Genomic DNA, 12,537 nt, shown 5'->3' with positions numbered 1-12,537 from the left:
CCAGAATCATACACTGATGTCCTATCCCATATAATATATAGATAATCAATATTCCTGTTCGTGAAAAGCCCAATATATTTAGTTATATAGTCCAAACACAACTCGCAGGCGCAGACACCTTAAATTTCTCAACTTCTTAAAATCTCAGAATTTCTGTATTTGCCTTTTGTACATGTAATAGATTGGGATGTTTTGGAAATCAGTTACTACTGTGTTATATAACAAGGGCTGTAAAACATAGGCCTTAAAACACAGTCTGTCAACTCGTTCCCTCAATAAAATTCCACTAAGGAAAATGATGATAGGCTGCAATACAACAGCAGCCTATTCCAGGACACGTGGATGGAGCTTGATAAAGTCAACATGGAACCTCACAATGTCAATCGTGACTGTAATTATGGTACTACTGCTCCAAATAAGTATGTCATTTTCCATAAATATCCAAAAATATGTCATCTCTTGTAAGATGAACAGATATACTGATATCATGTCAAAAGGTTGAGCTACTGTAGGTCATGGCATTGGGATAACAGAGCTCATCCGCTGCTGAAGAAGCCCGACCACCTCACACTGTGACCACCTCCAGAATCAACGATAGGCAGGTTCAAAACTATCCCTTTTATTGACCTCCTTATTGCAAAGAAAGGATTTTTATTCCAGACGTGAATGTCCCATGCATATCTTTACATTTTGTGTGCAATATCCTACTCACTCAAATATTCCCTCTATATTTATGCACTATTTTAATATAATTGAATTGTGAGATTACGGTAAGTTCTGCATAGCATTTTATGTAACTAGCAAGATATGATTCATGGTACAAAGTACATTAAACTAGCACTGCAGGATTGTCATCATTAAAGAGACTTCGATGCTCGTCCATGGGATGTTCTCAGCGACAATCCTAAACCCAGCCACGTCGATCGAAGCCGATAAAGGTCCCAAGACAGGCAGATCAATCGCTGCTGATCAATAACTGTTACATTTTAGACTTTAATCAACGTCTGATACAGATTTCAATGTTGCCGCTCAACATACCTGCACTAACTCTGTATACTGTACTGTATTTATATCCTTTAAGTGTTGTTCTAGGAAATGTGACAACACCAAAGCCCTTGAACTAAGGTCTATTAGAAAATGGAACCCTAGATCTATAACATTTTCCCCCTCTCTTGACCAGAAGAAACAATCGAGACGCGTGATTATTGGTGAAAGGTGCATCTTTGGATAAGAGAAAAAGAAAAAATAAGGAAAGGGGCACTGCCCTAATTTACAGGAACATGGGAGGAAAAAAACCAAAACAAAACAAAAAACGTGCAACTGGTGGCCAATAACAAGGCCATAGCAATAGTACGGTGCAGATTTGCTCTTTGGTCCACAAAAAAAATTAACTGGGTGAAAGGACCAAGGGAAGAAGTAATAAGACTGAACTGGCTCCCATTGTACTCTACAATGCTTCCAGACTCTGCACAGAGAGGCTTATAGACTTCCAGTTTGGACAGGTAAAGTGTTGATAACAAAGAACCAAAGAATAACTCGTGGTAAATTCAACCATGGCATCAAGTAGTGCTGAATGTGTGCCAGTAACGGAACAAGGTACAGCTGTTGCAGGTCCACAAAGAACTTACAAAAAAATAAATAAAAAAGATAAGTGGTTGGGGACAGAAGAAATAGAGAGAATGTGTATAAGTTGCCGACACCAGTACAAAAAACAAGGCACTTTGAAGACAGATATAGGGAATGGTATCTAAAAAGTAAATTAAAATACTAATAGAGCTAAAGCTAAAAAGAATTTGAAGAGATATCCAGAAACGCAGAAACCTAGCAATGTCAAATCACTCAAAGAGGAGCATCCAGAACTGCAGGTCGTATGTGACATTGCATAGATTGCAATCTACAAAATAGAGCATATTAAAACGGTTAGAAGCCGCAGACGCAGGGAGCCCATGAGTATGGATTTAGCAAAGCTGGCCCAATGGCAGTGGCGAGGGCTGGCACCATCCTGACATATATCCTAGCCAGCACTTGTCTGTGCTTGTAGGAGATGACATCTAAGTAAAAGGGAAGTATGCTTAGGGAGGATGCCATACAATGTAGTAACTCATGGAAAAGCAGATTATTACTTTAAAAGCAATGGCGGGATCTCTTAAAAGTGAATGGGCAAAAGGTGTCCACTAAGAAAAAAAAATAAAAAGGCTTTGATAAAGACGAGATAAAACAAGAAAAGTGGCACAAAACAGATGGCTGTAAACGTTTCTTTTTGTTAATAAATCTAACAGTTTTCTAAAGTCAAGTTACAGAGTTGAATGTTGAAAGTGCGGACTAAAGGCGTGGGTTCTCTCCGGTCTCAGGAAGCGGACGCAGGGTTCGCTCTCGGTTTACGTTGTGGTAGGGCTTTATTCTCTGGGTCCAAGACTCCTATTTGGACAGGCTCAGGGGTGGCAGCAGGTCCACTGGTACCATAGGGATGGGTAGATATCCGGTCACTGGGAGGACGTTGTGTCTGTGGATAGCCTTGGTTTCGAGGGTTAGAATGGTACCAGGAACTGTTCCGGTTGCGATTGGCATTATCATATCTTGCATTGTTTGCGTTGTAGTTTTGCCTTGGACCCTGAGGTCGATAGCCCTGCCCTTGTCTCTTATTCATTTGATAACCCTAGTAAAATAAAAATGAGAAAATATTAGCTTAGCAGTAAAACAATTTACTACAGTAAAACATCTTCCAGTTCTTCATCAGGTCTTTCCACTAGAAACTTTTCTTTTAAAATGTACATTTGGTATGTTCGCAAGTAGGAGGTGACTGAAGGAATAGGAGTTCAGGAACAGACGACACATGGGTTGCTCATGAAGACACCTTCCTCTAATGACCAGCATGGGAGATAACTCAGACCCCAGCTATTCAACCTCTTAGATGTTGTGGGAGATAAGTGGGAGGCTCCCTCTGTGACACCATAGGTTCAATAACCTCCATCCCCCAATGACACAACGTTGGGGTGTAGACTGATTTGGCCTGTAGGTCTGCGATGTATGGGAGTCTTTGTCCAGGGCTGGCTGTCACTTCTGCACCGACACAGAAGTACTACAATGTCTTATACAATACTCACCCACCCTCCAAAAATAAAAAAGGTCAGAATTGCGGTGATCCCTCAACCTGTACCTAACCCGATATAAAGATATGCATCATATGAACTAGAAAATACATCTCAATCCCCCAAAAAGCAAGTCATTAGATGACTGTGTCTACAGGTAAATGAAAGTTAAGTCTTTTGAAAAAAGGGGTAACGCGCACACACACAAAAAAAGAAAAATAAATCGCTTTACCCATAAAGGCTTACCGTATTTTTCGGACTATAAGACGCACCGGACCATAAGACGCACCCAAAAATTTTCAGAATAAAAATAATGTTTCAAATGGGGGTACGTCTTACAGTCCAAATTCAGCTTACCAGTGAAGGGATTGGCACAGGTGAAGGAGTGGTCACAGGGGTCTTTCGGTGGTCCAGGCTGGTCCGTTGGCCTCCAGGAAATCCCATCCCAGGCTGGTGCGGTGCTCTGTGCTTGGGCAGGGGTGGAGGCTCTGTGCTCCAGAACAGTGGCTGTGCTCCGGGGCAGGGGCTGTGCTCCGGGGCAGGGGCTGTGCTCCGGGGCAGGGGCTGTGCTTCGGAACAGGGGCTGTGCTCCGGGGAAGGGGCTGTGCTCCGGGGAAGGGGCTGTGCTCCGGGGAAGGGGCTGTGCTCCGGGGAAGGGGCTGTGCTCCGGGGAAGGGGCTGTGCTCCGGGGAAGGGGCTGTGCTCCGGGGAAGGGGCTGTGCTCCGGGGAAGGGGCTGTGCTCCGGGGAAGGGGCTGTGCTCCGGGGAAGGGGCTGTGCTCCGGGGAAGGGGCTGTGCTCCGGGGAAGGGGCTGTGCTCCGGGGAAGGGGCTGTGCTCCGGGGAAGGGGCTGTGGCAGCGGCTCTCTGGGCTCCGACGGCATTTCGTCAAAGCCCGGAGAACATGGGTGCCGGGAAAATGGGTGCCGGGAAAATGGTCGCCGGGCTGGCGCACGCTCAGATTCAGATCTTGTTGCCGAGATCTCGCCCCGAGATTTGACGAGATTTGAATCTGAGCGTGCGCTGGCCCGGCGGCCATTTTCCCGGCAGCACAGCCACTGCCCGCAGCACAGCCCCTGCCCGCAGCACAGCCACAGCTGCACCAGCATGGGAAGGGAGGCTGCATCGGGACCGCCGCCGCATGATTTGTAAGTATATTGCGACTATAAGACGCACCCCCATTTTCCCCTAACATTTTTTGGGAAAAAAGTGCGTCTTGTAGTCCGAAAAATACGGTAATTCATATTATATTATATGTTTGTTTATATCACACAAAAGTTACCCTAAAAACAACACATACCTGTCTAGGTGGCTGGTTCTGCCTGGGAACATTGTGATTAGCAGTAAAGTCTCCTGTGGTAGTCGGCTTTTGATTAGTTGAAGTAAGGCTCGGAGCAGAAGACAGGTCTGGGGTGGACGGAGCAGAGGCATCACTGCGACTAGTTAAGGAGCAACACCGAGAGCGGGTAGAGTAATTGTTCTTTGGGTGGGACACTAGAAGGTAAAACAGAAGACACAGGAAAATCACAGCAGGCAAGAACATGTGATTAGTAATGTGATTACAGCAAGCACGTCAGTCATGCTGTGTGCAAAGGTAACTGCAGGCTTGCCAGCATGAAGATATGAACCTCGCCGGATAGAGCCCGCGGCAGCAGAGTCTGTGGGGTGTAAAGACTAATGCTTCCATGCCTGCAGAAGAATAAAGAGTGTGGTTCCATAAGTCACAAGGCAATGTATCTAATGGCCTCTGCAGAATCAGGTGGCTGCACAGACCTTACACCATAACCTCACATAGGAAAATGACAAGGTCTACAACTGTTCTGTTCATGGGACATTATGTCGGTTATTGTATTAGGACTAACCTATATGCCCACCAATGACCCCCCTTTATTAGCCATTAGGTGGAGCCACTCTGGCCATGAACCAAATTTGGCATATTGTGAATATAACGTAAGATCCTCCTCTGCCAAGAGTGGGTTCATATAGCATATGTCTGATGATATGACTGACACAAATCCTTAATGACCACCGATATGCATAAAAACGATGGCGGCTAAGGAATCAGGTAATGGCGGCCCCCAGAGTAAAAAATCTCCAGGGTTAAAAGTACAGGACATCCATAGGATGGAAGAGCTATCTAGCTGGGATGCTCACACACACACACGACAAATTTCTTCATACATGGCTTCCATGGCAATTTGCAACTATTTTTACTAACCACATGCAATTTTGTCCTTTTTGTTTTATTGTTTTTCTGCACTGTGATGGACCCGGACTCAACTAACCTAGTTGATTTTTAGATTACCTATTATCTTTAGCTCTATGATAACCCTGAATAATGTAAGCATATTGTGTAGTCCTTTCGTTACTTCACCTACTCATCTTTGCTTCCTCCAGTTCTAAAACTTACTTCTAGTTTGACTCATTATTTCACCCCCCTGGTACACCCATTTTTGTTTAATGTTTGTTCTATTGTTCTAGTTATAGTTTTATTTTTGACCTAGTTGAGATGCATGGACTGATACCTCTATCCTACTAACTTTACTAGAAATTTTTATGCAGAATTTTATTGACACTGCTGGGCAGGAATTGGAGGCTGGATGTTACTGGATTGTTTCCACATGCATCTAATTTCAACTTGTTCCTGCTTGATTCATGTTCATGTATTCTTTGTCTTGTTCTTGTATTTTGAAAATAAACATTTAAAAAAAAAAAAAAAAAAAAATCTCCAGGATTTTACCTATAGGTTAATATGATTAATCCCCAATCCCCACAGTTTTAAGCGTGCCCTAAAAACTCATTTGTTCAGACTGGCCTACCGCCTCAATGCATTAACCTAACTATCCCTGTGTAGCCTATTAAAAAAAACAAACAAACAAAAAAAAACAATCAGGTTCCTTGCATCATGTTCTCATACACTTTATGCAGTTATTAGCTCTCTGTGTCTGTACTGCTACACACTTAGGCAGTAAGTTCATGGTTAACTGGTTCATGCAGCTTTACATGAACACCCGAGCCTTAGGCTACTTTCACACTAGCGTCGGGCTCGGCCCATCGCAGTGCGTTGGGCCGAGGTTACCGACGCTAGCGTTCTCTGCGCCGCACAACGGGGGCAGCGGATGCATTTTTCCAGCGCATCCGCTGCCCCATTGTGAGGTGCGGGGAAGTGCGGGGAGGTGGGGGCGGAGTTCCGGCCGCGCATGCGCGGTCGGAAAAAGCGGACCGTCGGCGGCAAAAAACGTTACATGTAGCGTTTTTTTGTGCCAACGGTCCGCCACAGCACGGCGCAACCGTCGCACGACGGTTGCGACGTGTGTCAATCCGTCGCAATACGTCGCTTAATGTTAGTCTATGGGGAAAAAACGCATCCTGCAAGCACTTTTGCAGGATGCGTTTTTTCTGCAAAACGACGCATTGCAACGGATTGCAGTTAACGCTAGTGTGAAAGTAGCCTTACACTATGACTGGTCCAAATAACTAAAGCAATTGTTACCATCCACCTCTCGTGTCTCCCCTTTTCCTCATAGTTTGTAAGCTTGCGAGCAGGGCCCTCATTCCTCCTGGTATCTATTTTGAACTGTGATTTCTGTTATGCTGTAATGTCTATTGTCTGTACAAGTCCTCTCTATAATTTGTAAAGCGCTGCGGAATATGTTGGCGCTATATAAATAAAAATTATTATTATATTATTATATAGGGGGTATCACGTGATTGCAGTTATTCAACGAACAAACACAGGATTTTTTTCTATTGGTTCCTGACTTTTGATCACTGGGATAAACTGTATCACAGTGATCAAAAGCCCAATTAGAAAATAGGAGAGCACTTGGGGATGTGCCTCACTGTGCACCCCCCTTGATCATCCCCCTGTGTAATTCACTTAGTCTAGTTCCATTTTTTTCATTTTATAATATTTCTTTCACTCTTTGCTGTTAGGATTCGGCATAGGGTTTAAGAAAACTAAAAAAAAAAACAAAAACAAAAAACAAGATTTGATATGACGACCTAATGTTATCAAATCAAATTCTGTGTAGTACCTGTGAGTTCAAAATCCTCACAATGACACCTAGATACAATTCTTGAGGGGTGTAGTTTCCCAAGTGGGGTCAGTTGTGGAGGGGGGGGGGGGGGGGGTTCTGCTGTTTAGGCACGTTAGGGGCACTGCAAACGGGACATGGTGCCCGCCATCTTTCAGTCACATTTGTGTTCCAAAATTCAAATATTACTCCTTTCTGTTCCGAGCCTTGCCGTTTGTCCAAACAGAACTTTTTGACTACATGTGGGGTATCGCCACACTCGTAAGAAAGTGGGTAATAAACTGTGGGGTCAACTTTTTGGTGTTACATCTCGCAAAAGTGAGAATAAATTGGGGCTAAAGCAAGATTTTAGAAGTATTTTTTTTTTCATTCCACTGTGATTCATTCCTGGTATCACCTGTCCTGAAGGGTTAAACATTCCTGCCAACAGTTTTGAAGCATTTAAGGGGTGTGGTTTTTAAAATGGCATCACTTTTGGGGAGTTTCTAATATATAGTGCATTTAAATCTGAATAGGTCCCTAAAGAAACAGGTTTTGAATATGTATTGAAAAACCTAACAAAATAAAATGGTGTTTGAAAAATGATGCAGAGTAAAGTAGACAAATGGGAAATATTATTTAATTATTTTGCACAGCATGAAATATGGTTTATGGATATACAGACTGAAAGTTTGAAAATGCGAGTTTTTAAAAAATTGTTGCCAAAACTGATATTTTCACAAATAAATGCAAGTCAAATTGAACAAATTTTCCCACTAACATGAAGTACAATATGTCACGAAAAAACATCAGGATCATCGAAGCGTTCCAGAGTTATTACCACAAAGACACTGGTCAGAATTGTAAAATTTGGCCAGGTCATTAAGTTCAAAATTACCTCGGTCACCAAGGGGTTTAAAGGGACTGTCAGCACAGAATGACTGTTCAAACTAAGTCCAGGCGCTCGGTGCTTCATGGCGGCCAATCATTTATACACACCTTCCCACCTGCTTGGTTTCCATCCATCTCCACCCTTCTTTGGCCCTATGAAGCCAGAGATGTCATTGAGAGGAGAGAAGGTGGAGATAGAGGGAAAATAACAAGGTGTATATAAATGATTGGCCCCACCATGAACAGCCATTCTGTGCTGACTGAGTCCCTTTAATATGTATATGTGATGGTATTACTGACAAATCCATAACATTACATTATCTTGCTTTTTTACTATTAAAAATGTTAATGTTTGGCACGCTTTATTAGCCATTTAGCAGATCTTCTGAATCTCAGGATTGAAGCACTAGACAAGTAATGTGTATATTAAGAATATTGTGGATCAGGTTATAGTTGATATAATTAACACTTTTTAGAACAGGACGGGATCACAGATGTGCCGCTCCGAAGTCACAAGTGTCTCTAGAACCATATGCACATACACAAAACTATAAAAGACTTCTGTTAAATAATATTTCTGCAATTAATGACGGAGCAATGAGTCTTGTGAACGTCCCCTATAGACACTACAGTAGACAGGCCGTTACTGGCGATATCAGAGCTATGTTCTTGTAACAGCCGATAATGGGGAATGCGCTCTACATCCAACACACAAACTCCCTGCCTGGAGACGTTCATCACTTTTATAGTAGCAGAATGCCGAATTTTTATCACTCCGGTAATGGAAACAATTAGGAACCCGTAAAGCTGTCAGTGTAACGCCAGCAGCAGTAACAAACACTTATCTTATGTTTGCACAGTGGATATTACTGTAAGCATAGCAGGCGCAGCCGTATTTAAGAACCAACTATGGTTTTATTTTTTTAGCTACTCCATAACATGTGGAGAAGAGAGGTGGGAGTGTAGGTCCCGAAACCCCCACTGATCACTCAAAAAACCACACGGTCATGCTTCAGATTGCACACAAAGCGGTGTACGGACTCAATAGAAAGGCAGACTGGACTCCACTTTCAGCCTTTACACTGCTGTGCGCGCTCATGGCGGAGCTCAGAGCTTCCGAGCAGCGAGCTGCAGTTGGTTTTGGAGCCCCCACAGAACGACCAACCTGCTCCACGTTACAAAGGGACTACACAGCAGCACGATAGCTAGCCTTTAACCTCTTTACGGCCCCATCTGTGAGCACGCCTATTGTCCTTAATACCAGATTGTGCAATAGAGATGAACCCAAAAATGAGCACACATCCATATCAGAGTCACCAACCTTGCCCAAAGGACTCCATGCTTTTTTTCAGAGTCTCAAGGTCAGCTGTAAATTTGGCAGCACGGCCCAGCTCCTCATCATACTTCCTCTCGCTGACGAAATGCTGAAAAACAAATCTTCCCAATTAACCATCTTCATCAGTTAAATACCTGTACGATTCCTGCTCAGAAAGAATCCGCATTGTACAAGAGGTTGTGTGACTTAAGGCTTTGTCAGAGCTTATTTTCAGCACATTATACTTTCTTGAAAAATAGGAAATTAATTCCCAACTTCGTGCTGTTTTCTCCACATTGTCATCCAGAAATCTGAAATATTCGGCGGCTCATGTATACACCAGAATCCAAAAAAAAGGCAATTCTGGAAACTATAGCATATTCATACATGGCGGCCATACTACTGAAATCACTATCACTACCGTTAGCCATCACCATGAGAAAAGGCACATGTCCTCAGTGAAGACCTTCTCCGACATTATGGTAAAAAAAACAAAAAACAAAAACTAGACCAAAATATTTATCACTCCACACTGCTGTAATTTGGGAACACAAAAGATTTTTGGCCTGGGATTGCCCAACCTTGATGTCTGCGCGAAGCTCCGCCAACTGCTCATCAGACATCCGCACTGCCACGTCTGTCAGCTTCTTCAGCTCCTCTGCCTTCTTCTGGCGGCTGTCCAAGATCTCCACTAGGGAAAGAAAGGGCGACAGATCAGTGATGACACCCCTGACTGTCTCATTAAAGGAGCATACAACTGAGAACAAACAAATACAGATATAGCAAGGAGAACGAGTGGATGCTGTACAGGTAGAAAAGAACAGACTGAGACAGAATTTCATATTCCTAATGCGGGATTAACTACTTACTTGCTTCTGCTTTCACCTTATCCATTTCACCTAGTAAGGTTACTTCTCGGTCCATGAGGCTAGGAGTAAAAAAGGCAAAAATGTTATTGTTATAATGGCACATCAACCATTAGCTTAGTTTAAAAGAAAAGAATCCAAAACGCTACACTCCATCGAAATGAAGGGACAGTAAAGTCAATTGTGTCAAAAAACCCCTCACATACATATGTGTCTGCATAGTTATTCACAGCTTGTATTTTGAGGCTGAATGGTCTTTATTCTGCCAGTAGGTGGCGACAGACCTGCACTAGTGTTGCTAATCTTAGTCCATGAGCCGGGCCAGATATCGGTACCACCCGGAGTGACTAATTTTCTTTGGTATTTTTAGGTAGATGCATGTCTGTAGTTTATTTTTTGATATGATAGCCCTTACATATACGTAGCTTATTAACCCCTTCAGCCCTAGGCCTATTTGTACCCAAGTGCCTAAGCCAATCTGACCTGTGCCACTTCATGGGCTAATAACTTTGGAACGCTTTCACCTATCCAAGCCATTCTGAGATTGTTTTCTCGTGACATATTGTACTTCACGTCAGTGCTAAATGGGAGTCAATATATTTTACCTTTCTATATAAAAAAATGCTAAATATTCGGAAATTTTGGAAAAATCGGCAATTTTTTAACTTTGAAATTCTCTGCTTTTTACAAAAATACTGATACCCCCCATAATAGTTATTAATTTACACTCCCCACATGTTTACTTCATATTGGCATCATTTTGAAAATGAAACCTTATTGTTTTACGACGTAATAGGGCTTATAGTTTTATGCGCAATTTTTCACATTTACAGCAAAACCCACTTTTCAAAGGACCAAGTCACTTCTGAAGTCACTTTAAGGGGCTTACATAACAGAAACCACCCATAAATTACCCCATTTTGCAAACTACACCCCTCAAGCTGTTCAAAACTCATTTTTAAAAACTGTTAACCCTTTAGGTGTTCCACAGGAATTTTAGCAGAATGAAGGCGAAATTTCAAAATTTCATTTTTTTTCCAGATATTACATTGTAATCCAATTTTACCTGCAACCTAGCAAGGGTTAACGGCAAACCCAAACTTGGTTACCCTAATTCTGCAGTTTATAGAAACACCCCACATGTACTCGTAAACTAAAGTATGGGCACACAGCACAGCTCAACACGGAAGGAGCGCTATGTGGTTTTTGGGTGGCGGATTCACTGGAAGAAATCTAGGGGGCCATGTCACATTTGAAGGCTGCCTGAGGTACCCCCACAGTGGAAACACCAAAAAGTGACCCTATTTTGGAAACTACACCCCCAAGGAATCTTTTAGGGGGTATAGTGACCACTTTGACCCAACCAGTGTTTCACAGTAGTTGGAAACACTTGGTTGAGAAAATGGAAAAAGTGCATTTTTTACATGAAGGTGTCATTTTAGGCTCATTTTTTTATTTTTAAGAGGTGTACCAGCAAAAAATGCACCCCACTATTTGTTCACCAATCTCTCCCGAACACAACAACACCCGATATGTTGTCGTACACTGCAGTATTGGGGAACGGCAGGCCTCGGAAGGGAAGGAGCGCCAAATGACTTTTGGAGTGCAAATTTTACTGGAAGAAATCTAGGGGGCTATGTCACATTTGAAGACACCCTGAGGTGCCCCAACACACGCACACACACTGACACATACACGTACACACTGACACATACATGGTCGAGACCATGCTGGCCCTGGTTCGAGCTTCAAGAGAAGGCAACTGGATGCTTCACCTAGGAGCAATCCGACAGATGATACCATGGTGTTTTGCCTATGACAAGGTCAACTATGCCCGATACCTAACCTATTACTATGCCACAATGTCTCGGCTGCCCATAGAACACCCAGAGGTCCATGAATACTTCATGCAAGGTGGCTTTTCGGTCCAGATCGGTAGCAAGAATCCTTTTGGACGAATTCCTGTGGACCAGACCATTGAAGAGACAATCAACAAAGACACCCAGACACCAGGGGGCACAAAAGGCTTCAGCCTCAAAGTTGGAGCTGTTTCCAGGTTCTACCTGACATCAGAGTACCGCAGTATGTACTTGAGGCAGCTGAGGGCCCTGGTAGGCCAACAATATACTGACTTCAGCCATTCAGACCTACAGGTGTCTAGGATTAGAAGAGATGAAGCCGATGTCCAATCTTTCGTTCAACTGCTGGAGACAGGTTGGGTGAACCCCTTCAACAAAGAGCATAATGGTGAACTTATCAGTTTGTCAACAGCGACTGTAGCACCACCAGATGTAGCCAAAGACCTTCAAGGGGCATACAGTATAGGAGAGGATGCATATCAAACATTCAAGGATGAGCGTTT

At 43.2% G+C, this 12,537-nt stretch overlaps 1 protein-coding gene across 2 annotated transcripts in view; it reads right to left on the bottom strand.

Moving 5' to 3' along the window:
* Nucleotides 1–603: 603 nt before the first annotated feature.
* Nucleotides 604–12,537, bottom strand: part of SPATS2 (spermatogenesis associated serine rich 2) — a 119,253-nt gene continuing 107,319 nt past the window's right edge. For both annotated transcript variants that reach the window (XM_077297507.1, XM_077297508.1), the window contains 5 exons: nucleotides 10,179–10,237; nucleotides 9,891–10,000; nucleotides 9,316–9,418; nucleotides 4,388–4,581; nucleotides 604–2,656 (listed from right to left, as the gene is read on the bottom strand). In XM_077297507.1, the coding sequence (XP_077153622.1) occupies nucleotides 2,348–2,656; nucleotides 4,388–4,581; nucleotides 9,316–9,418; nucleotides 9,891–10,000; nucleotides 10,179–10,237 (775 nt within the window). In that variant the 3' untranslated portion in view covers nucleotides 604–2,347. The remainder of the gene's footprint in view (nucleotides 2,657–4,387; nucleotides 4,582–9,315; nucleotides 9,419–9,890; nucleotides 10,001–10,178; nucleotides 10,238–12,537) is intronic.

The sequence above is a fragment of the Ranitomeya variabilis genome, chromosome 3 (assembly GCF_051348905.1).
Source record: "Ranitomeya variabilis isolate aRanVar5 chromosome 3, aRanVar5.hap1, whole genome shotgun sequence".
In the NCBI taxonomy this organism is placed as follows: Eukaryota; Metazoa; Chordata; class Amphibia; order Anura; family Dendrobatidae; genus Ranitomeya; species Ranitomeya variabilis.
Note: the sequence above shows the minus strand (reverse complement) of the source record. Positions and strands in the feature narration are given on the sequence as shown.